This window comes from Cebidichthys violaceus, unplaced genomic scaffold (genome assembly GCF_023349555.1).
Source record: "Cebidichthys violaceus isolate CVI_PGR_0920_01 unplaced genomic scaffold, fCebVio1.0.p SCAF_7, whole genome shotgun sequence".
Classification (NCBI taxonomy): Eukaryota; Metazoa; Chordata; class Actinopteri; order Perciformes; family Stichaeidae; genus Cebidichthys; species Cebidichthys violaceus.
Genome location: NW_027176927.1, coordinates 17,100,307 through 17,126,486, shown reverse-complemented (window position 1 = coordinate 17,126,486; position 26,180 = coordinate 17,100,307). Strand labels below are relative to the sequence as shown.

Genomic DNA, 26,180 nt, shown 5'->3' with positions numbered 1-26,180 from the left:
TCTCTGGACGTTCATTAAGCCGGGCAGTGAGAGAGCAAACGTGGTAACATGAGAATATGGTCCACCGTCCAGCAGAATAAGAGACTCGGGACAAACCGTGCTCCTTTACAACATCTCCGTGTCTGATGATGCGACTGGACTAAAGCTCGATTCTCTCTGCAGTGCCTTTTCAGCTGTTGAAGACTGAAATTAGAACATTTTCACCTGCCCATGGCGGGTTTCTCCGTCCAGACGAGTGCTTAAATTGTCCTCCGCAGTTAGATCTGATATGGAAATAGCTCAATATCCTCACCAAGCTGCTGCCAGAAGTCCTTACATTAATTTCATGAGGCTGATAACAAGCAACCTTTGTAATCGCATTTGGGTTAAGAATTAGGCAACAGACGGGATCCTCGCATTCAAAACTCATTGATGTCACGAGGATAATAACACGATGTGAATATCATTATTTTCAGTAAACAAAAATGATCAAATCCCTCGCCCTTATGCAACGACGTGATTAGTGCTGCGGTGCCATTTTGTTTATTGAATCCCCTTCCTCTTCTCTCATTATTCATTGTAAGAATGAGTTGGCATTCATTGTAATTTTCATTATGTAAGGAAAATGATATACAGCAAAATGCGTGATGCAATAGGAAATTGCATCTCTGCAATCATTGTATATCTCTTTGATCCGTCCCAGCGTTATCAATATTTAACATAACTTGCAGCTGAGCAAGTGAGCGGCTTACTGTAGACACAGTCACTGCCTATGCATTAACACAGGAGTTATTACAAAGGAGAAACCTAAGGTAGTGTCAAATTATACATGAGCTCCATTCCTTATATCCTTGGGGGTGAATATTTCTAAGTAGAAAGACAAGTGTTGTATATCTGATCAAAGTCAAGGGGAGAGAGGCTTAATCCCTCCTCAAGTAGCATTAGATTGCTGATGCCGGGGATGTAAATGAGCTCAGCTAAAGCAGTCCTAATCCTCACCACCATCTTCTTTCTTTTTTACACCGCCACCGTCTTTAAAAGAGACGGATCCTCCTTCGTCTTTAAATGCAGAGCATGCTCTTAATGATTTGCTCGGGAACACATTGCCCAGCATTCAGTGCCTCTTTTAAGTCACTAAACCTCGTTGGCACACTGTACCTCAAATGCTGCCATGTGTTCCAATGAAACGCTGCGTGTGTGTGTGTGTGTGTGTGTGTGTATATATACATATATATGGAACCTGTAAGGCATTATACAGTTGAAGCCATTTAAAATGCTGCAAAGCCATTTTATTATTTTTTTGAGTTGCAGACAGCAGCTCGCCGGTTGATGAATTACAGAAACATGCATTGATGTGTCTCAAAGAAACAGCTAAGAAACCTGTTTTAATGTTTATTCACAATAATGAATTACTCTCAAGCATTCACGCAAAACTGTAAACACGTTCATGAGCGTAGTGGTGGAAATCCATCCCATACCTTTGAGGAAGCCCTGTGCTGAATCCATCGTTACACAAACCAGAGAATGACTTGCAGCTTTTTAGGTTTGACCAAAACGTCTCTTAAAGGTGCAGATCCGAGATTGGGAAGGTTTGTGATTGCCTCACAACAGCTCTCAACATGTCAACGGTGCAAACTACGGCTGAAGTGCTGAAGGAGCTGGCGGTGTTAACCGAGGGGGGAACCTGAGGGTTGGTGCTGCGACGACGCTCTCGGCCCGGGACGGCGTTATCAGCTGTAACCGAAATATGAGAGCAGAGCAGAGCAGCAGCCGTGAGCAAGCCAGTGGGGCACGCTCACGTGCACTAACATGCACTAACATGCACTAAAAGCACGTGCGGCAGGGCTATGTCAACAAAGCAAGGAGGAGCTCTGATAACGACACACACACACACACACACACACACACACACACACACACACACACACACACACACACACACAAGGAGAGGGACTTTATTCTCAGGTAGACATCACTCTATATCTTTACATTACAAATAGTTTTTTTTGCTGCCTTATTAGTTGTCAGTGTTAAATGCTCCGCCTTTTAAAGTTGCTCTCAGACAGTAGGCAGCTATTTTCAGTCTACCTATTATACCTGTCACTCACACTTTTGCACCCAGCCTCTGCCGGCGCCACCCGAGTTGAATGATGTTCAAAGACGATCAGAGAGCAAGTCTGTTATCATGGAAACCACTTCAGAGGAAACTATAAAGGAGCTATTCTTTTTATTTGTTCCAGCATCCTATTTTGGTCTGAGGAACAAAGAAGGGCTTTCATTTTTGTTTATGGTTTCGTGAGAGCCTTTTCATTGCCTTTCTCTCTCTCTCTCTCTCTCTCTCTCTCTCTCTCTCTCTCTCTCTCTCTCTCTCTCTCTTTTTTTTTTCTTCCTCTATGATGTCAGTGGTATCATTTGCTACGGTTGCAACGTTTTTGGCCTCTTTGCCTTCCAGTCACAACTAGAAACACAGGCGGTGCTGAATGGCAGCCTGCGGTTTCTGCTCGCTGTCTACATGCACCTCGAGGCCTACTTTATAATCTACAGTACGGAGGCTCACTGCTGTGCGCTAATGTTTGATCGATTTGTACATCAAGTTTTCATCGTACGATGCCCCGAGGCCCTACAGATGCTCTGCAGATTCTTGGATAATTGTGCCGGTTGTTTTCCTTTCACGTTTAACAATATGAAAAAGTGGCAATGTGTCTTTTTATACTGTAAGTACATATGCAATTCTGTTATAGCCTCCAACGCATCCTGAGCACTGAGGGGTAGTGTGAAGTGAGCGTTGAGTTGACACATGTACACGATCTTTATTTTCTATTTTACAATATTTTTCTCTTGACTATTGCAAATGTAGCTCGTATAGAAAAGGAATCACCTGCTCACTAAATGGCACTGATGCGTCTACGCTAGCCCAAGCAGCTCTGGAAGAAGCCCATGTTCCTAGCTGCATCACTGTCCGACCCAGATCCATTCATTAAATGAACATGTTGAAAACTGTGGCGACAATCGGGTTTAGTCCAAAACCTGCACCTAACTTCCATCATATTTAGTGGCAATCATAATACAAAAGGTTTAGATTTTAATTTAACTGTGTGGTGTTTAGCATTCACGCCAAATTTACCAGCAAACTGAATGATTCTGGAGTTTCAGGTTTTATTTTAACGTTGGGACAGAATCAATCAGCACCTCTGGTGTGTTTTTGGCATAAAACAAAGTCGCTCTTTTTATTTTAAGTTCCATTTTAAAGGAACATAGGTAGAATTGAGGAGGATGTATTGATAGAAGTGGAATATAATATTCCTAAATATGTTTTCATTAGCTTAGAATGAACTATTTATTTCTGCATAGGGAGCAGGTCTTCTTCAAGGAGTCTGCCATGTTTCTACAGGAGCCCAGAACGGACAAACCAAACCCGGGCTCAGTCAACCTCACCACCAGATGCCAACGCATCTTACACACTGTTCCTTTAAGACATGCACAGTATAAGCCGTGCTAAATGAGTTGATTCATTTCATAACTTTGTGTCTAAATCTGATTTCTGATGTTATGATCGACGGCGGGTGTAAGAGGGGCGACGTACGATCTGAATGAGATGTAGGAGCTTAAGACTCGACGGTAAGCGTCCGAGGCAGGTGACATTTGCAAACATTTAGACGAGTCACTAATGAATGAGGATGGGTTTGGATTGTAAAGATGTTAAATCTTTCTCCCGTTCTGTATCCTTTTCTTCTCTCTCATTCTTGATTTGTTGTTGTTGTTGTTGTTGTTGTTGTTGTTGTTGTTGTTGTATTCCATCTTCTCTGCTACACTCACCTCCCTCTCATTATCGAACACTTCTCCACCACTTCTTTCTTGCTCTCTTTGCCTTGACGGCCATGAAGACACTTTGAGCTGCCCCCCTGTCTGTCATCGAGGTTTAAAAAGTGATGTGGCTCCTTTGGTCAGACTCACAGCACTTTAATATCCATTTAATTTCAGGCAATAGCCAATTACTCTTCAAATGTGCTGGGCGCTCTTTGGGATGTCATCTTGAATGCGTTGAGGGGACGTATAATTTGTCACTCAGGATGAGTGTTATACGGTGGAGATGGCGACGATTTCAAACCAGGAACAAATCATGACTCCACATGCTTTTGTTGTCACAATGCTGAAGGTGTGTGTGTGTGTGTGTGTGTGTGTGTGTACAGCACTGATGTCTCACACAGTATCAGTGCCATCTCTGCCCTCCCTATGAAGACTTTGATCACTTGCTATGCTACAGCTAGTGTGTCAAAGGACACGGATCAAGTTAACTAGCAGCTCCTGCTCTCCCATCTTTCCCCCCCTTTTTTTTATCTTCTTTTGAATTCATACACCCGCTTCCTTGTTCCTTGACCAATTGTGTAACGCGGCATACAGGAACGTTCCAAGGCTGGCAGTTCTGACAGCCCTGAGTGGAGCGCTGAGCCATCAAAGGTTTCAGCTGGCACAGCTGAGTGTCACATATTAGTCTTAAATGATGTGAAAACTGTGAAAGCCCTGCCATCATTAGAATTCTTTGGGGAGAAAAACCGGATACAGAGGTGGAGGGGAGGGTGGTGAGTAATAGTAGAAAGATCTGAGAGGGCTCGGAGGAGAGGAATGGAGTGAGAGCGATGGAGAGATGTAAGACAGGGTGGGGGAGAGAAGGGAACAGGGACGTGGAGTGAAAGAGAGCAAGCCACTGTTATGGTAGAGAGCATTAACATTCAACTGACGTGCCACGCTTCCCACATTGGAGAAAAAAATATACAATTTCACAGCATTACAAGCCCTGTTTATCACCATTTGTTTGTTTCCTGAAACATGAGTGGGGCACTGAGGACACAATGATGAATTACTAACTCTCGGATTGAGGGAGGACACAAGATCGGGGAAAAGAGAGAAATGGCACAAAGGAGATATTTGGGACTTTCAGTAATTGATTAATAGCTCTGCCCGTCTGAATGCTTGACGATTCTTGCCACTGTAAAAAAAGACAGTGGCCACCTTTTTGTAATCTCATGTTTCATGTTGTCAGCAATCCCATAACTGAACTGGAATCAGCTGTAGATACTGGGCCTGACGACCTGCGGATGTGTGGAAAAACGAAGTGATGTGTCTGAATGGTCCTCTAACATGAGCTCAATCATTGGTCTCTCTCTGGTTTGAATTTATCTGAGGGGACAGGTACAGATGTTTTATGCCTAAAGCCACTTTTCCCCCCATGTTGACCTTTGAGTAATACCTCTGAAATAACCCAGAGACCATGTGTCTGTTCTCCCCCCCCCCCCCCCCGTGATTGACAGCTGAAGACACGTGTGGCGGCACCCTGAGGGGCACCAGCGGGCTCATCTCCAGCTTCGATATCCCCAGCGGTGAGTCTGCTGGTGGCGGGGCCGGAGGCCTGGGCAGCAGTGGGGAGTGCAAGTGGACCATCCTGGCAGATCCAGGGGACACCATTTCCCTAGTATTCACCGAATTTCAGATGGAGGAGAAGTCGGATTATCTGGAAGTAGAGGGATCCGAACCGACAACCATCTGGTGAGTTGGGCCGTGAGGGTGTGTGGTGTGTGGTGCGTGACTGTAGTGTGTTGGAGGGTGAATGTGTTGGATGACATTGATGAGGTGTTAACAGAAAGGTGTGATGAGGTTGCAGTGAGGATGAAGTGTTGTTGGCTCATGCACTGGTTAGACAGAGATAACGTTCACTAAATCCTCTACAGATTTATTTTTTGTGGTACTATAGTGATTCATGGCCTATATTCTGTGAGAAGACAGGGCTGCCAAAAACCAAATGTAGGCCAGAAAGTAAGAAATCCAGATATGCACACACACTTTAATCACAATTAGTGTGTTTGACGGTTTTGATTGTCAAGTTAAAGTTCCAATAAAGTAAGTAGTGAAGTCATGTTTGTTTGTGTGGCCCATGGTCACATGCAATGTTTCACTGGGCTTTACAGGCCCACAGCCAGGTGCTGATTGGCCATCGGAAAGTTTGGGAAGACTCCCGAACTGCTGAGCCGTTCCAGGCCAAACCGGACGGTGGTCGTAGAGTTTTTATTTTTCAATTTCTGATGTCAGTAGTTACCGTATGGTCCTTGGCCGTGGCGTGGAGCAGCCTGGCCTTCGCCTCCGCAGACGGCGCAGAGCGGAACGCCGCCCGTCAGCCTGGGCCAATCTAATTCTGTCAGTGTTGAGGGGGGAGACGAGCGGCCCTTCCCAATTTGGACCGATCCTCGTTTTTATTGCAGTCCGATTGGCACAGTCATTTCATTGAGAATGCGACGAACCGTGACTCGTGTCCCACCTCACCTCGGCTTGGCTGGCCGAGGAGTTTTGATTCAGTGCGGCGGTGACGTGTGCGTACAACCCGAGGCTGCGGGGGTCGGCGAGACGCCCCAAAGTGCTTTGAAGGTCTTCAGCGTCATCAGATTTCTCTTTAGTGTTATCAAAATAATCGCTTACTTGTGCCGGGAGCGCTCGCATTAAAGGCCTCTCCATCTCAAAGTCTTTCAGTCCCGATATGTCCCTGCCAACAGCTGAACTTCAAAAACTGAATCCATGGAAGAACTCCCTTGAAAACATAAGCGTATAGAAAATAGAAATGAAATGCAAAGAGAGACCTGCCATCATTTGGGTGGCTGGGGGGCAATAAAGAGCTGTAGGTTTGAAAAAGGCAATTGCACGAGTGAACAGTATGTTCTTAAAGTTAGTGTAATAAACTAAAACAATGGGGTTATGATTCAATAATGTCACATTTGGTTTGATATCATCGTTTATTTCCCTATCCGAGTCATTTTCCTGCGCTATAGAGACTGAACTACTGTATATTTAATCATGACACAAAGAACAGGTTTCACATAGAGAGAATAAACACGCTTTGAGTCTGGATTGACGGATCGCAGGCGAGCTGGCTTCTGTATCGGCAGCTCTACATGTATTCCAAAGGGGGGGGGGAGAGAGACAAGGCTGCACTGCCTGAGGATGACGCCTCAGCTCTTGGGATAACGAGGAGGCCTGCCTGCTGTGATCTTGAAGCAGAACAAAGGTTCTGTGCGTGTGGTGGAGCATGACCATGTAATATTTTATAAGAGCAGCACTTCAGAATCAGCCGCATGCGTTGGGAACTTAAGGGAAACACACAGCTGGCATGCAAATGTACCTGTTTTAATGATTTTTCATGGACAGTTGTGTGCAGGAAAATGTTTTAAGTATGCCTAGTGGTTCTAAATGAATTCAATCATTTCACAGAGAGGGCACATGATTCCATTTTCATAATTCAAATTAATGTGCACTTGAAATCTTCTGCAGAGTTTTGTTTTAAAAGCAGCCCTCAGACACTTTGCGTTATGGCTTTCTGCATAGTCGAAGTCATTCCCAAATGAAACCAGGAAATATGAAACGGCTTTGACCCCCAACCCTGAGGCTAAGGTTATCCGTCTCTCCCACGTCCCGAGTGAACGGCAGCATTTGCCAGCTTTATGCGATCCTGCCGGGCATTAATTATAATTGGCTGAAAGAAGCTCTAATCAATCACTGAGCTACAAGCTTTGTTGTCCCTGAGAGTTGTCATCCGAAGTGAGAGGGAGAGAGAGAGGCAGACACTGTGTCAGTGGGAGACAGAGGGAGTCAAAAGGAGAGGTGCTCCCAGTGTGGTGATGACTGCTAAGTATTGCATGTTGACGGAGCTTAAGAGAGTTTGACAGGGAGCTGATATGGAATGACTCTGATGTGTTTTGACAAACCGTCACGCGGCCCTCTTCTCTTAGGTATAAAAAGCTCCGAAATTAACTCTTACGCCGACGGAGCAATGCTTTGTGTCGTCTTGTGTCTCCCTGCTTTTTCATGATTTCAGAAAAAATGGCTCCGAGTGGTTTATTATTTACATACATTTAATTACTATTTAGTTTTATTCACGAGTCCTCTGGTCGTGAAATATGGTCACCCGTTGGAGACTGTTGTTGCTGAGTGGAAGCAAATCTTTGAAATGCTCTGTACCACACTTCAATGCCTCACGTCCTCATGGAAAACAAGGTGAAAACAATGCATTGTTTAATTTGAGTTACATCTATAGAGGTTCTTGTTTTGAGCACTGGCTATGGAGCAATGGCTCGCATTAGGTTTCCTAAACAACAACTGAATTGCAAATAAATTGCGTGAATGTATTACATTAAGCCAAAACAAATCATAACTGTAAGCAAGGAAACGTAATACCAATAACCAACGGCGTCTAACGTGCTATCCTACACTTTCAGGGAATACTTTATTGCCTCCGTCTACAACAGGCTTTCTTCTTCTTCTCTATCTATAACCTTATCTAAAGGCCCAAGCAATTAGAGGGATGTCAGGTAATCCATACTTTCCCAGGTGCCCTGTCTGTTATCAATGGAGTCATAACCCCAAGGAGTGAACCGAAATCTTCAGCTCACTTTTTGTTTGCAGCCCAAAGAAGAAAAGACACCTCCTGTGTAATTTAGGCAGTCAAAGCAGCTCAACAAGCAGCGCCTTTTATAGGCGGGAGTTGTTGTTAGTGTGTGTGTGTGTGTGTGTGTGTGTGTGTGTGTGTGTGTGTGTGTGTGTGTGTGTGTGTGTGTGTGTGTGTGTGTGTGTGTGTGTGTGTGTGTGTGTGTGTGTGTGGTGACTGGTCACCATGCATCACTCGAACACTTTGAAACTCCCAAGATGATGTTATTGTATGTCACCAAATGTCAGAGGCTGTCAGGCCGAGTTCTCGTTTTAAAGCCTACAATTCTGGTGGGACTCGGTGAGCTTGAGTGCAGCGGGACCAGAATCTTAGAGAGATGGCTTCAACGCGGCCAGGTAAACAAACAAACGGCATTCAGAGCGGCCAATTCTCACATGCCCATAAAAGTCATTGCTCTCTTTGACTGCGCACAAGGCCGCCGGACAGCGAAACCTCCCAGCGTTCTAACATATAGCACCAGCTGCAGGCAGAGACGGGCGAACGGTCAATGTACCCTTGAGGGTTAGAGCCGCTTAACGATGATTGACAGCCTGAAACCTCAACGTCAGCCAGATTCAGCATCTTCTCTTTACCTCTTTCAGGCTGCTTCAGCACTGGAGAATGAGAAATGGCAAAATAATCGGTTCATAATTAATGAACATGTAATTACTGAAAATATTTGAATGTTTATTTCATTTTGTCAGACGTAATAGTTGTTGTTATAAAACATTTTAAACGGCCCAATTTTGCCAGGCAATTTCCTGAAAGTGGATGATTGGTTATGACTAATACTAAAACCAATTTCTGATAGAATTCAAAATTCAAGACTATGGGGCAAGACGTGTGTTTTGCTGACACCTCTTAGCAGCTTTTATCCTTTTATCAATTTGAAAATTTCTATCAGATGTCTGCAAATGAGTTTATTGATTCCCACTGTCGTCACAGTGGGCAGGGTTGATGCGAGGCTACACATCAATCACAGCGAGAATAGACACACACACAAAAAAACCCCTCAGTTTCCTTTTGACAAAAGCCAACACTGGAGTCCGGCTCGACCAAGAAAAAAGGTTCTCTGTTGTTCTCCTGACCTTTTAATATGATTGTAAAGCCCTGTTCACAAAGGGCAGAATCAACAAGCTGTAGATTACACGTCACTCATGTTTTCAAATATGGACACGGATCATAACACCTGAAAGACGTTGCGGGTGTTGGAGACCGTTCTTGCTTATATGCAATGAAATTAGAGAATGTTGTGATCTGTTTATGTAGGTTTTTCTCTCTATGCGTATCCTTATTGTTGACCTTTCTAGCTTCCAGCTTCTTTGCAGATTTAGTTTTTTGGATTGCGTTCTGTGACCTCGCTCTGCATGTTGTGAGCGTACTAAGAAAGCTGAGGCTTTAGAATAGATTTCTATTTCTCCGAGCAATCTGCCAATATTTGTTTGGGTCACTGAATGCAAACTACCCTATTCCTGCGGAGTGGCTGAATGGCGTCCGAGGAAGAATACAATATTCAAAGCAGGGTGAGAGCAAGAAGTGCCCTGCGGCTAAATTACAAACTTTTGGTTAAATTACCATGTGTATTAGATTCAATTTCTCCTTCCTGGGATTTATTATTGATCTTCTCTGGCAAAATATAACCCATCGAAATGTCTCCAAAAGCCATCGCCTACTGCAGTCTGACTGCCAGCAATGTTCAATCGAGGGGATTTGAATTGACAAGTGACCCTGGTATTCCACCGGGGCAATTAATGTCAGGAGCCACTGGGTGGATGGTGACTGGCTGGCTGTTCTCAGAGGTCACTCTACCGCACTCCAAACTGTATAATTGCAACTCCTGAGCGGTCTCTGTTGAGGAGGTGACTCCAGGAAGACGTAAGAGAGCAACAGCTTTTTCCTCATCAGAAATAATATTCTTTAAACCAGTTTTTTTAAATAGAAAATGGGTGGGAGAAAAAGATCACCTGGCCCAATCTTTTTTTTTTTTTTTTTTTTTTTGGATAAATTTGAATTGATAGCTCATTATCCGGGGTGAACCGACGTAGAACCCGCCTCACTGTCAGACGGCGTGGAGACACCAGAGATTTCAACTCATTGCTCTGCCCTCGAGGCCACATTTGGCCACAGCGCCTCCACACTGGGACTCGTTACGTTGGTATTGTGATGAGATTGCCGCGCTCCCTTTAACCCCTCATCCTGTCCGATCAGAACCACTTTGGTGCCTCACAAACCTATGTCAGAATCTACCATCATTCCTTGAGACGCACCGAATCAATGATGTGAAGCGTGCTGCAATCTGGATGGAACCAAGTGCAGAATAAAAACACTGCACTCATAAGTACTCTCTGTAAAGGCATTATCTATCCATCTATCTATCCATCCATCTATCTATCTATGCAGGAACGAATGGTTATAAACATGTTCTATAACTGAAACATGTTAGCAGTAGATAAGCAAATGTCCACGATATGATATTTAATACCGCTGTATACCGTGATACCTACACTCAATATGCGATGAGGGAGATGCAACAAGAAGACAACACTCCCCTGTTCTCATCTGTTGAGAGGAGACTAGGCAGTGCTTTTTTCATAACCTTGTGACTGCAGTTGAAAATGTGATCACAGTCTAGACATAAACAGTGAGGACATCTTGAGATGCAAGTCATCAAAGGAAGCAAAAGATGATTCCAGCTTCCTCAGGTCAAGTCTCTCTTCTAAGTCTTCCTTCTCTGACTCCAGCCTTTGAGCACATCTGTGTTCATTTGGACCCCCAAATGATCTCACAATACTTTTTTTAAAAAAAAAATGTATACTTTGTCCTCACGTTGTTTTCATGTAGCAGAGAGCTTTTGCTTTTTTTTGGGGGGGGGCAGGCACACTATTATTGTGTGTATGAATAAAGAGAACGTCTTGCCGCACACAGACACAGACGTACACGTCGGACTCAGTCCTCTGTACGGCGTCATTAAGCCTTTATTTACTGGTGATGGCGCATCGTGTTTCTCTTACTCTGCCATACTTTGCTGTGGCGATAACAGTATATTCACCTCCGCCGGTCTTAAATTTGTAACATCACTCCCGTTCTGCCTGAAGCATCCATGCAACTTCTGGATGGGTGAAGCTTTATTGTCACCATCCATTCTCTTTTAGACTTGGAGCAGAAGTCGTGTGGTAATTTGCAGCTTCCACTACAGACAACATGAAGGCAGATCCTTCTAAATAGTGGAGCTACCTGAAGGCTGCTGTTTATCATTCTGCCGGTATATTTGTGTCATTAGCATTTTATCAATGCAATGAAAGTAAAGGTCAACTTTTGTGTGAAAATCTATTAGCTTTTAACTCTTCACCGGGAGCTGCCGTCATCTCCCTTTGAGACGGATAATTTGCATTAAAATGATAAAGATCACGTTTGGTTTGCTGGTTAATTAACAATAAAACATGCGACAGCCTTAAATCTGTCTGACGGACGTCATTTTTCTCACAGTTCAGATGTGAACGGCAGGAACCAAAATAAGGAGACATTAAATGTCAAGTAGACTTGGTCTATTTCTCTATATCTGCAATGGCCACCGAGGGAAGAAGTCACCCTCTCCCCTTTGAGTTCCCTCATCACTCACTGCCACATTTATTCCTCTCATTTTTATTTTGTCTGCCCCTCTGGTGGCTCTGCAGTGATAGAAATTACATCGAAAAACAAACCTTAAACAGAAATAAACACACCTTTACACACACACAATAAGAAAGACATGCAGGAGTGTAGGCACACACACACACACACACACACACACACACACACACACACACACACACACACACACACACACACACACACACACGCAAAACAACAAACTTAACACAGTTTCAAGCACCGAGCCAATTTGGTAACACTGGGCTCAAATGCACCATGCTTTCCTTGAAGCCTGTCCCAAGCTGCTGTTTGATGGCTAGAGCGGCTCTGTGTGCTGTGGACTGTGGTACGACGGGGTGTGGTTCAGGGATTGCTGGGCAAAGGAAAACGTCCGGAGCTGCTCAGCCAGTCGAATGAGAACGACCCTAGAAGCTGTAAATCTCTACAATTATACAGGGTCCCTGATGCTGCAGCCATGCGCTGCACACAGCCTCTGATCTACAACACCAATACAGACGGTAAGACGGAAGGAACACACACAGACGTGAGCCCAGTCAACTGCTCATACTGTGGGTAACACACACACACACACACACACACACACACACACACACACACACACACACACGTGCATAAAAGTGAGCAAACCAAAATAAGACCCTGCAGAGTCAAAGTTCAGATGGGCTTTTGGTTCCTAGGCTTTAGAGCTGGTCTTCATTTTAAGGGCACTATGTTCTATCCAGGCTGAACATACTGTACATTCCTCTAACTCTTGTGAAGTCGACATCGCCTTCACAAAAACGGGAAATCCGAGGTTTTTCCGGTTTCCCTTTCTTGTCGGTGATTATGGCGACGCAAGAACGCTAGTGACAAGGAAGCTGTGTAGTTGAATTAAGGTCAAAACGGATAACGCGTGTTTTTCGTTTATTTGTGTCTCCTTTACACCACCAGGATAACTGGAATGAATATTCCAGCACCCATCATCAGCAACAAAAACTGGCTGCGGCTGCATTTTGTGACGGAGAGCAACCACCGCCACAAAGGCTTCAGGGCTCAGTATCAAGGTAAGACGTGATCGCTTCATTTGCACGTCGTAATGGAGGGACTCCTACTTGAATGAAAAGGGATCGTCGTAAGATAAACACACTGCAATTACAACACTGTTTTTGATCTTTGTTAACTGAATATTAAACAGTTTGATTAATACCCTCTCTGCAGAGGGCATTAAGGTCTTTTCTGCTTCAAACCATTGACTTCAAAGGGACTTGTTAATCCAAAAATTTAAGAGATAAATACTGCATATACTTTCCTCTTGTAAAACCTCAGCTCAATAATCCATTACCCTGACATTGTTCTACGGCGTGACTTTACAGTCACAGTGTTCTATACCATGAAGGCTTGAAGCCTGGCCCCAAGCCACATAGGGAACCTGCACCCCCACCACAAACGGCTCTGTTAAAGCGTTCAGTAACGTGTGTGTGTGTGTGTGTGTGTGTGTGTGTGTGTGTGTGTGTGTGTGTGTGTGTGTGTGTGTGTGTGTGTGTGTGGCCGCTCACTGTAAATATGTTTTAAGTGACGCCGCAGTGTGTTTTTCGAGCGTTGTGTGTTTTTAACGGGTTGAATTAACCATTTGACCCGCAGTGGCGTTCAGACGAGAGCCGTCGTCTCACTGCTTTCAAATTCAAACAACCTTGTTTTTCTTTGATACGTCATTCATTGCTTTTGGCTATTCTGTTGACACTTCAAAATGATGACGGCCGCTTGCATCACCTGCCTCGTGTGTGCAATCGGTTTTAATTAGACCGTCTTCAAATGTAGCGGCGCAGTCCTTGGGCTGCTCGTTGATACTGCGTAGAGTTTCCCCGCTTACACGCCGTAACCATTAAATCTGCTCTGACCAACCAATTTCCATCCACTGTTTAATATGTCTTAGCAAAATGAACAAGCAATCATGAGAAACTAATTTAGGTTTGATAGGATTGCCAGGGCAACCCGTAGGAATGCACCAGAGCCGTTGGACTCGTTTCTTTTGAAAAAAGGGATGCACTGCACATCGGTAGCAATTACACTTTTGATGTTCTTCATAGGACCAAGTGTTATCCAGAGAAAGAAACACTTGAACTGTATCTTCTCACATCTATTACTGTAACTTCTTTTATCTAATGAACTCTTTCTATTGCTCTCAACCAGTGAAAAGCTCTGGAGAGCTTAAATCCAGAGGGGTAAAATTATTACCAGGAAAGGACAACACTAACAAACTGTCTTTGAGTAAGTCTTTTATTTTTCTTATGCAACTGTTTTCATTGTTTGGATTTTTTGTTTATGTAGGACTTGAGTTCTGAGTCTTTGTTTCCTTCTTGTCTCTCTTTTTTTTTGCTGCATCATTTGGTGAAGGAGTTAAGCTACAGTACTAGATTTTGCAGAAGTGCAGTCTCTTTTTCTTTCTGATGACCTATTTACCTTGTCGTCCCGGACTTCCTGTCCTGACACTCAGCTGAATCCTGCCTAGTTATGTATATTCTAGCAAAAATGCTGAATTTGATCAGTTTCAGACGGCCGAATCCCCACTGTGTGTCATTCTGTACTGTTCAAGCAGCACATGAGGTGGACTGCTGCTCATGCACCGTGTGATCTCCACACACAGCAGTAGTCAAGGTTGAGTGACCACTCACTTGTCAGATGATTTGTGTACACTTCAGACCGAAGTGAATGCATTCTAATTGCTTGCGGAGCTCCGTCATTAACATAAATCTGGAGCGCAATTCCCTCTAACTCCACAGTGTGCTAAGCACTTCAGTGATAACAGGTTGTAATCTTTATTACCTTATGTGTCATAGATTCAGCATTGCATGGAGACATGAATAATGCAGAGGGCTGTAATCTTTTCCACAAGGCAATACTGTATATCATTGAAAAGACTATGAAAACATGCCTCGTATGCCTTGTGGATTCATTGCATATAATTGAACCCATAACTGTATTATTACCAGCAACAATTAACTTCAAAGCTAATGAACTTCCTGAAAGAAGTCGGAGAAAGGAAAGGCATTCTGGGTAGAGCTTCTCACGATGAACCGGAAAGGTCTTTGTGTGGGGGAGATGATGTCTTATTGAAAATATTACAACCAACCTTAATGAAGATTAGGATGCTGCGCAGCTCATGAATTTCATTTCCAGCACGTGCGTCTTTTGTTTTATGAAGAGACGAGCTTGTTAAAAGTCCTTTAACCTCTACATTTTCACCGTAGTAAAGGCTGTGCTCCATATGAAAGCATATCTACGAGGCTTTATCTAGTGCGCTTAAACTATTATTATGTATGAAGAGTCTCACTGAGTGATTATTGTAGCTCCTGCAATTGATAGTTGAAGGTTATTTAATCCTCTTAGTCCCTGTTGGGCCCAGATATATTCCCCTCTATTTTGTCTAGCTCAGGTAAGAGGGTTGCACTTACCCTTGGCACTCACTCCATATCGCAGAACACAGCGCTGCCAAACAACTGGCAGCTGAACGTCTCGGACTTTAAAAGAGATTAGCTTGAATTATCCCACTTACTGTCTGACTAAGGGTTTCGATGATAACCGTGATATTTAAAACGTGTAATATTGATTTCACGTTGATAATACGCAGATATGACATTAGTGTGTAAATAATCTAGATCTTCTTAAATCAAGAAGTTATCGTTACAGAGGTTACGCACGTGTGCGAGCAAACCTCAACAAAATTGCTGTATTCCAACGCTAATTTATAGCGGTTGCTAAGCTCCTCATGCGCTGGCTAATAGCTGATTGGATGAGTTGTTTTCAGAACACAGATAGATTATTTTATCAGCGTTAACTTGAATGCATCCATGTTGGTCCAGAGGCGCTCATATGATGCTAAGCTTTGGTGAACTCTGGACTGATTCTGTTCTGAGGGGATACTCAAACACAGGTCTGCCGTCAATGAGTTAGTGAGGGAGAGCAGGAGGGGCTGAGCGAACCAATGCAATGATAGAAGAGTTTATTCATTTTATCCAGTTTGGCAGTCAATGTTGATATTGTGGCGAGCCGCCACAAATGCATCAATGTATGCGAAACCCTGACATGATTCTGTTACCAAACATAACCCCGGAACGTTCAACCAGACAGCCGTCTAGTATTCAAGTGCTTTTACTGCAGCGGGGTGTTTTCTGAGAAGTATTTCTCTCACGGAGTTCTTGTTCCTTCTCTTTCTCTCCCAGTGAACGAAGGAGGAATCAAACAGGTGTCTAATTACTGTCCTGACCCAGGGGAGCCGGAGAATGGCAAACGGGTCGGCTCCAACTTCAGGTGAGGCGGCGGTGCAGCCGAAGTGACGGGGCTCAGACTTGTGTAGAAGTTGAGCAGCGTGCTCTCCATCCAATTTCAGCATTATGGCATGCAGCATATTCCAAGTATTGCTGTCACTATTTATCAAGTCAACAAAATCTGTGTGCCCATAAACCCAGTGTTAGTCTTGTTATGACGACCTGCTGTTCCATTGCCATCGCATATGGAACGTCTGCTCTATCCATCAGGGTCGCGGGTCATCTCCTTCCTAGAATCATGAAGTGTAGTCTGTCTTCTTTTTCATGAACCAGACCCAATCAGCTTTTAGGAGAGAGCGACATGCAGAACCACTTCAAGACTATTTGCTTTGACATTTTGTCAGAATGCATCACAGTGGACTCATTTAGAGAAGTTCAAATATTGAGCCAGTTGGAAGATTTAGCCACCTGTCACAGTAATGTCTCCTCTCAGGTCCCTGCAGTGCTGCACATGTCCTTGTCCATGAAATATGTATATATATATACATCTCCTGTGTCTCTCTCTCCTGGACTCTGTTAGCTTGCAACATAATTCATTCCTCGTTTCTTCTTCATATACAAACATAATTGAGGTGTTCATCAGTTGAGGTCACTGCATTAAAGGGTGTCGCTGTCCATCATTTTTAACTGGGACGTTGGTATTCTAACTTTTGAGAACGAGGGGAAATTGATAAATGTGTCCGCTGCATTTAATATATTGATGCACAGTGCAATGTAAACCTGCTTATGAATGACATTAAATAAATAATGATTCTGATATTTCATCGGGAGACATTTTTCACGAATTGATTGCTTTTTTTCCAGGCGTTAATAGTGTTTGTTATCTTCTCAGCATCGGAGCAACGGCTCAATTTACTTGTGATGAAGACCATGTGCTACAGGGTTCCAAAACGATTACCTGCCAGCGCGTAGCAGAAGTCTTTGCTGCTTGGAGCGACCACAGACCCGTCTGCAAGGGTGAGCGGGGCGTCTGAAGAGCTAATAAAACAGTTTGATTAAGGCAGTGCCTCTGGATATAGGCTCTATGCAGATAGAGGAAAGTTCCTTTTTGTTAATTATGTATGAGGGCCTCTGCTGCAGCACTCTCTGCTTTTCCATTCCGAAAAGCTCTGCCTGTTTGTCTGTGTGTCATAATACCTGGAGCACCTTTTAGAATGTGATTAATGAAAGAGCAGCTAATAGACCTTCTATCTACTTGTGCAAACAATATATTAACTTTCTGTCATATTACAATGCAGGAGTTATTACTCTCCCTTCATTGTGAATGTAACAGTCCAACTGTATGTTGTATTTGAACACATGTTTTTGAAGAATCGAGGATCTTTTAACGTCATGCGTTTATTGCTCTTTGTCTTCATGTTTGTGTTATTGCAGTGAAAACGTGCGGGTCGAATCTACAAGGACCCTCTGGGACGTTTACGTCCCCCAACTTCCCCATCCAGTATGAGAGCAACTCCCAGTGCGTGTGGATCATCACAGCCAGCGATCCCAACAAGGTAGCGCAATAGAGTCTGGCTTCTTCTCCGAGTGTGTCATGTTCTGTCTCTTGGACCGAGTCAAATGAAAACCCGCTGCTATTGTTGTCCTGTGAGGACAAAGCAAAAACGGGTCTTTTGGGATGCCGAATGATTTGTCGTCACAGTTTCAGTTGCTTCAACGGCGTACAGCCCAACTCGTGTTTTGTGCCGTACCTATTCACATCTTACTTTCAAGATATAAATACCAGATGCGGTAGATATGGACGAGAGGGCCGTGGCTACTGTCAAAGGTGGTCAAGATAATTATCTGACAGTGTTTGCCATCATTACCTGCAGTCCTATCGGTTATAATTAGTTTGCTACCGCTGGTGAAGTTGACCTCAGAACAGTCTCTTTGCACTGTAAATACGGTATGTATAAAAATGAAATATTGGCTTTTACTTTCTTAATTTGTTGAAGAAATCCCTAGGCGTAGATTCTGAAAGTATTCAGTATAAGTAGTGTATTATCCCATTTGTCTTTGTCATAAACACGTGCAGCAGTTCCTCATTAGTGATATAGGAAACACAAATGGACAATTTTCCGTAAACCGTCACCTTTTTACATTAAACTCCCTCCTACTGGTGGGGCAGAGCATTTGTCTGGACATTCCCTTCCTGGACACACATCTATGTATGCATCTATTTTCCAGGGGCTTTCCCAGGTGTGAAAAAGGTTGCATAGAATATGCATGTATTTTCACTTTAAATTCAATGTCACTGTCCCTCATTATTGTACGTAGCAGTGAGCTGCGTTCCGGTTTGCATTAGACTTGTGCTGTTTGCGATTGAGCGATTTGCTTTATTTTTCTCGGGGAGCTGAAATGGAGAGAAATTAAGAACGAATGAGATCAGCTTTTCCCCCGGTGTGAAGAGGTCAAAGCTGTTCTCCTAATGGTCATTACTGCCCTCTTACAGTCCATCACATCTGGCTCTCTGTCACTATTCCAGTGAGATTTGTATTCATAGACAGGGGGTGTCGACTAAGTGCTCTCCTGGTAATAAACAATAACTAACCCACTAACACACACTCAGAACTCACCAGGACTGGAGCGTGCCGTAGATCTGTGCCGCCGTTCCCTCTCCTAGGCGAACACGCCATTGACTTGGCACTGAAACTTGGACCATTAGTGTTATTACGGTAATTATGCTTACACGTGCATTGTAATGAGGCTGTTATACATGGATATTGCTCAGGCATTGTCCTCCCGAATGGCCATAGAAAGGGATGTCAAGGCTGAGCAGGCAGCCGTCGTATGTTTGTCATCACGTCATTTACAACAGCCTTTCTTTTCGTCACCAATCCGTGTCGGCCAAGTGTAGGTTGAGATAATTTGGCTTTATTGTGTCGTGTTGCTGCAGCAGACTCCGTTTACGTGATTATTATCGATGTAAGCAGATGCTGCCGGTTTGATCGGTGAGTATGTCATCTCTTGTGACGTCGTGTACGTTTGTTGAGAAGAAAAAAGATGGAGACCAGCGACAGCCGGCAACAATAGCTCAAGGGTGAACGCGGACAGGCAATTACACATTTTTGGACTCTCAAATTTGCCCATCATGATTGGTTTTTAGTATTTGATTTGCGCTAATGTGAAGAGATGCTGCTGTCACTTTGCATATTGCTTTGAAGGATGTTTGTGGCGTCCTTTTTGTTTGCGAGGCCTGGCCTGAACGGGCTCTATTCCATAAAGCCTTATTCTATAAACACTCACTCATTTGATGTGGAGTTCTAGCTTTGTCTTTTAGTTTCTCTTGACTTCATTGTTGGTTTAAATTTAAGGGGTAGTTTCTGCATAATTCATAACGTACCAGAATGTAGGCTGTATCATGCAGCTATCTTCTGAGATAAGAGGATTGATCATCTTCTATTCTCCCTTCAAACACGTCTAAGGCGTTATTACGTAGATTGGGTGCGGGTGGGTGGGAACAGAATGGCCTCCAGGGCAGATGGTGGGGCTTTCAGACTCCAGGTTATGTTTGTATTTAAAAAATGTCTCTGACAAACAAATTGTTTAACGTGTCAACACGTGTACACAAGCTGCACTTCATGCGGTGAAGACTTTGATGTAAATGCTCCAGTAGTGTGTTTCTAAATCCTATCGATGCTCTGGAGCTCTGCCACGCTGACACCCGCTGTGTTTCACTACAGGTCATTCAGATCAACTTTGAAGAGTTCGACCTAGAAATCGGGTATGATTCTCTGACGATTGGAGATGGAGGGGAAGTAGGTGATTCTAAAACAATAATACAAGTGTAAGTACCACGTAAAATACTTCTTTGCATGTGTGTTGTGCTGTGATGTTGCTCATTGTAAAGTGCTAGATCTGCGTTTGTTTGGATAATTTGATTGTTTGATATGCAGAGAACCTCTGAATGAATTTAATTTAAAGTGGAAGCACATTGTTTTCATGCCCTATATTTACCAATAAACAAAACTTATAGCACATTGAATTTTTGTCTCAATACATTTTACAAGATCTTTTGAAAAGTGAAAGATGAACGTGGGCTCTGATGTTTTTGTCTCTCTGTCTGCAGGCTGACTGGGAGCTTTGTTCCAGACCTGATTGTCAGCATGTCCCATCAGATGTGGCTTCATCTCCAGTCTGATGAGAGTGTGGGCTCCATCGGCTTCAAGATCAACTATAAAGGTGCACAGACTGCAGCGCTGATATCCCCTCTCTCTCTGTCTGTATTCATGCCTCTTTCAGTAAAGCAACGAGTCCATTTTCCTGTCTGTCTGTCTGTCTGTCTGTCTCTCACTTATCTGTCTCCTTCTAGAGAAGCTTTCTTAACCAGGCTCTCAGACTCTTTCACCTGGACCTTTATAGATAAATGTTAAAGAAAAAAGTACCTCAAAGTACTTGGCTTGACTTAATTCTCTACTTTTCACCCTTTCCTCTCCCTCCCTCCCTCCCTTCCTCCCCTCCTCCTCTCACCCACAGAAATTGACAAAGAGAGTTGTGGTGACCCCGGGACGCCTCTGTACGGTTACCAAGAGGGTAGTGGCTTTCTAAATGGAGATGTTCTGCGCTTTGAATGCCAGTTTGGATTCGAGCTCATCGGGGAGAGGATGATAACCTGCCAGAACAACAATCAGTGGTCGGCTAATATCCCCATCTGCATATGTGAGTCCATAGCTTTTTATGACGGCAAATGAAGCAATTACTTACGCGCTTGGAAAGTTCACGATGACACTAAGCTATTGGAGGATTAATTGCAGCCTTGTTAAATGGCCATGCAGTGCATCGTGTGTGTAAACAACAACATATATAATGTAAAATGGGAAATTGATAGGATAGGGTTGCCTTGTTATTTCGACGAGGAGAACGTAGGGTACACACTGCTACACTGTACAAATACTCAGGAGGAGGGACGCCTTTAGAATACTGTACACCGTCCTTTCTCAACGCAACCTGAACTCTTCCTGTGAGTTTCACGATACCGACCCCACACACTTAACAACAATCAGGTCTCTAGTTCCACCGGGACAGTGTGCAGCGTTCCTGTGTGTCTATATCTTTGTACACTAACTCCTCTGTTCCCATCCCCCTTAGTTTTATTTTTCTGGAACTACTCGGCACCCATGGGAGCAGTGCTGTCTCCTGATTGCCGAGCTAGTTATACAGGACTGACATTGTTCTATGCTGATCTTTGTGGCCGGTCCCGTCATGGCACAGTCCACAGTGTGCATTGTCATGTGACCGGCGAGAGTCGCAGTGAAACAAATGGCCCTGCCTGGGATATTAAACTTTTAAAATCATGACTAATATATTCCGTCCCCTCTATCACACAGTCCCCTGTTTCTCCAACTTCACGGCTCCCATGGGGACGGTGCTGTCTCCTGACTACCCAGAAGGCTACGGGAACAACCTTAACTGCGTGTGGCTCATTATCTCCGAGCCTGGCTCCAGAATCCACCTGGCCTTCAATGACTTTGACCTGGAGCCCCCCTATGACTTCCTCACTATCAAAGACGGGGATCAGTCGGGGGCCACGATACTAGGACGCTTCTCGGGGGCCGAGGTTCCCTCCCACCTGACGTCCAACAGCAACGTGCTGCAGCTGGAGTTTCAGGCTGATCACTCTATGTCTGGACGAGGGTTCAACATCACGTACAGCAGTAAGGGAGTGTTTGATCAATACAACTGAGATAATCATAGCATAGCAAAACATTTAGAAACAAATAAGTGCATCCACCATCATTTTCCTTCTATGGTTAGGGATGAGTGCAAATATCAGGGCTGACTGAGCCCTTTAATTTGTGTGCTTTTCAAAAACGTACAAACGACCTAAGAAACAAAACTGATCCAGAGTAAAGTGCAAAGAAAATGACATCGTATATCTTATTAATGATAAAGGATGGGATGGAGTTCAGCAGTACCAGTAATTTGTGTGTATTTGCATGTCTTTTTGAAATGAACGCTTTAAGGAGAAATGATACTACATTGCACCCTAAGTGAAGCGTGAGCGCCTTAACAAAACAACAAAGCAGCATTTAGGATGGTGCAAACAGTTCCTAACTCTTGTGCCTCATTGCCTAATACAACACCGTCGTAACTCTTTTCCTCCTGGCAAAGCCCCAGCAGCCTGTGAAGACCTAGGCTATTGTCATCCTCAGGTGTACAGAGCAGACCTCTGTTAGTTTTTTTGTGTCTCCTACAGACAGCTACATCCATTTCCCTTATCTCCCGACTCCTCAAAGACCCCATTTCTCATTCACACAGGAGCGTTTGTCACCGCACCGTGTTCTCTTTCTTCTCATTACAAGCTTTCGGGCGTAATGAGTGCCCTGACCCCGGCGTACCGTTGAATGCCAGGCGCTTTGGGGACAGCTTCCAACTGGGCAGCTCCATCTCAGTGGTTTGCGAGGAGGGCTTCATCAAGACGCAGGGAGCTGACACCATCACGTGCCATCTGGAGGAAGGCAAGGGGATGTGGAGCGGACTCATCCCCAAATGTGAAGGTGCTGAAATGGAATGGCTGATAATTGTGTGGTTGGCGGACAGATGCGTCAACTATTGAGTCAGGAATAGAGAGAGATGGAACCGAAAGAAAAGTGTGTGGGTTATGTGGAGCAGCTCTACTACAGGGTTACAGCCCTTTAGTGACTCATCCTGTATTTATTTTCTTCCAATGTTTTTCATGTGTGTACAAAACGATTACTGAGTGATATAAACCAGCGGGTATTTTCCTCCTCTCCTATCCGATCTATATATGTGTTTAATTTATATCTTTATCCTCCCAATCCCTCCCGCCGCCCCCCCCCCCCCTGCTCCTCCAGCTCCTTGCGGGGGCCACTACTCAGGGCTGTCTGGTGTCATCCTCTCCCCGGGCTGGCCAGGCTACTACAAAGACTCTCTGAGTTGTGAGTGGGTCATCGAGGCCGAGCCGGGAAGCTCCATCAAGATCAGCTTCGACAGGTTTGTATGACAGCGCTGCAACAACTCACCCGTGGAAGAAGATACACACACATCCTCGCACACAGTTTCTTATGCACGTATAGCCACACATCTGAGTACTATTTATACACATACCTGCATATGTAGTACACACACGCACGCACAGAAAGTATCAATTTATGCACTAGTGTGCATGTGCTCAGACACAGAAGGCGCACCTCTATCCCTGGAAGCCTCTGAGTTAGAAATAGAAAGTCAGAAGAGGTGGAACACAGTCCTGGACCTAGTTTCCAAAAATGTTGAAAGCCTCGAGTAATTCTTTATTTTGCTTACTGGCTCCCGCTCACTTCCTTAGAGAGCTGCAATAAAAAGAAGAAAAAAAACAGTCTTTGCTCTTAAGATCTTTATTTCCGACCATTAAGGAGCGAAACCATAAAATGTTCATATTTTATAATCAACGCGTTCTCAGTGCTGACACACTCCTTTGTAAAGACACAAAGACTTTTTTTTTTTTTTTTGTGCTCCTCCTCACTTTAAACGAGCCAAAGTTTTCATAAGCCTAGTTTATGCAGCTTCTCTTTTTTAAGCTCTTTGCATTCAAAATAAAGAGAAGTGTGGCTTTTCTCTTCTGAAATTATCTGAAGGTATTTTGTTTTTGATGGCAATATTGGAACTGCATTGTCACTTGTTTGATGTAGAGACCTGGGAGTGACCATGGATCCACACCATTTGAGGGTCCAAAGGAACTCACTGTGGTGGAAGCAATTTCCTCTTATTTATCTCCGTAAAATTTGAATCTTTTCTCTGCGGACAAAACTGTGTAAATAGCTTCAAATTGTCCAATCAGTCAAAGCAGAAGTAATGTTTTGAATACAAATAATTGTGTACTCTGCCTCTCCCTCTCTCTGCTCTCTTTGTCTTTTTAGGTTTCAAACTGAGCTCAGCTATGACTTCCTGGAAGTGCATGACGGCCCCAACCTGCTCTCTCCTCTGATTGGCTCCTTTAATGGAACCCAGGTCCCTCAGTTCCTGTTTAGCAGCAGCAACTTTCTGTACCTGCTCTTCACCACCGATAACAGTCGATCCAACAGCGGATTCAAGATATTCTTTGAAGGTGAGACTGTTGCTATTGCTGCGAAACACCAGGAGCTATGAATGCAGATTATTCATGTTTTTACTTTTCACATCATTCAATAGCATTTCATTGATTTTAAATTGGATATGTCAACAGTAGGAAAGAGGAAACACCAATTCCAAGTATGTGGGGTTTAAATTCAATTTAAATTGATCTGCCGTTCTTGTAACACTTTACAAGGTTTCTTATATCACCACTAATGTTAACAGGCCCTTTTTACAACCTTGCTATAGCGGGGTAATGACATAGCTACTGTGAAAAGGACCTATTCTAAAGGATGCCTCGCAGTTCTTCCAGGTTGAGGAGTTGTTTAAAAACAGGTGCAACAGAAGCTCCCAGTTTAAATGTCTAAGCTGGTGGAGGAAGACTGTCTGTGCACAGACTGACTAAGAACTCCTGGGTTAGGGAGGAGAGCTATTGGCTCTCAGAGGTGCTTAATCGAATACTGTGAATACCTGCAAATCCTCCGCTCTTGGGAGAGTTTGTGTTTAATTTTTTTTTCGTCTGCACATCATTATGCATGGGGTGGTAGTCTTTGAAAAATCAAATAGAAAAATACTCTGGACATAGTGTGATCTATTTCCTTGATTATTTGCACTAGCACCAGTATCCTCGTCTCTCAGATGTGATTCATAAGACTTCTTCTTATTGACTGAAGGCAGTACACCAGTGCCTTTGTCTTATTATGGTTCACTCTCAAGTGCATTTTTCTTTTGTTGATGAGGCTATTGAAAAGCAATAACAGTGAGATCATATTAGCTTCTTCCATTGCAATTTAGGACCCATCTTATTGCTGAAATACTTTGGGGAAAGCCAGTCTTGTTCATTTGTAAAATTGGTCTTACAAAGTGAGGCTGTGAATCAACTGAGGCTCAGGAACACTGCATCCATTGCCTTTTGTAATGGATAACTATTCAGTCACAAAACACGCAACCAAATGTGATCAGATCATATTTAGGCCCTTATATTCAATGTGTGTTTTCTCTAATTTCACTCCTAACCATTGTGTTTTGTTATTATTATTTTTGCATTTTCTGTCACCAAATTCCTGCGCCCTGGAGGCCGGTACCAGCAATGATCAATGAACGCTCCACTTCAGGCAATATTTGTGTTTCCGTACTAAAAATACCCCGAATTACTCAAGGAGAGCTGGAGAACTGTTCTACAGAGGAGGAGCCCTGTTATCACACATGAATAATCAGCTGTTATGCAGGTTATTAATGTTCATGACTGTAATCTATAGCTCACAAACCACATAATATAGCTCTGCTACACCGTTAACTGTGTCATCTCGTGTTGATAAGAAGATACGAGTAACGCGTGCTGGCCATGTAGCAGTACTACACATCTCCTAATGGATCCAAATTAATTACTACGATGGGGTACTGGACATTTTCAGACAATATTTGTTTGACTTGCTGAGAGTGTGGTATCTGTCGCTGTTTGATTCTGCAGTAGACGCAATTTTACATAAATGTCACATTGTGTGCCGCCCGTTTAAATGCACTTCATGCCGGGCTCACAGTCACTGATGCCAGACGTCCCACGATGAACAGGAGACTATTTACTGTCACGTCTAAGTCCCCTGACGGGGTCGATCACCTGAAACTACTGCAGCACCAGAGATTGGACCAGAACCAGGACACCTTCGAAAGAGGACAAAAGGAGATAACTAGATTGCAGCTTTGTTCATATCTGTTCTGAATTCTCTTTTATATTTGTGTGTGTA

At 43.8% G+C, this 26,180-nt stretch overlaps 1 protein-coding gene across 5 annotated transcripts in view; it reads left to right on the top strand.

Annotated features, from left to right (window-relative positions):
* Positions 1-26,180, top strand: part of LOC137891710 (CUB and sushi domain-containing protein 3-like) — a 197,386-nt gene that overhangs the window by 43,663 nt on the left and 127,543 nt on the right. For 3 of the 5 annotated variants that reach the window (XM_068736461.1, XM_068736462.1, XM_068736460.1), the window contains exons 5-17: positions 5,289-5,523; positions 13,028-13,140; positions 14,267-14,344; positions 16,297-16,384; positions 17,234-17,358; positions 17,776-17,897; positions 20,067-20,170; positions 20,453-20,565; positions 20,860-21,042; positions 21,711-22,037; positions 22,686-22,880; positions 23,199-23,337; positions 24,243-24,430. In XM_068736461.1, coding sequence (XP_068592562.1) covers positions 5,289-5,523; positions 13,028-13,140; positions 14,267-14,344; positions 16,297-16,384; positions 17,234-17,358; positions 17,776-17,897; positions 20,067-20,170; positions 20,453-20,565; positions 20,860-21,042; positions 21,711-22,037; positions 22,686-22,880; positions 23,199-23,337; positions 24,243-24,430 — 2,010 coding nt within the window. The remainder of the gene's footprint in view (positions 1-5,288; positions 5,524-13,027; positions 13,141-14,266; positions 14,345-16,296; positions 16,385-17,233; positions 17,359-17,775; positions 17,898-20,066; positions 20,171-20,452; positions 20,566-20,859; positions 21,043-21,710; positions 22,038-22,685; positions 22,881-23,198; positions 23,338-24,242; positions 24,431-26,180) is intronic. The other 2 variants (XM_068736465.1, XM_068736464.1) reach the window with 1 other exon arrangement.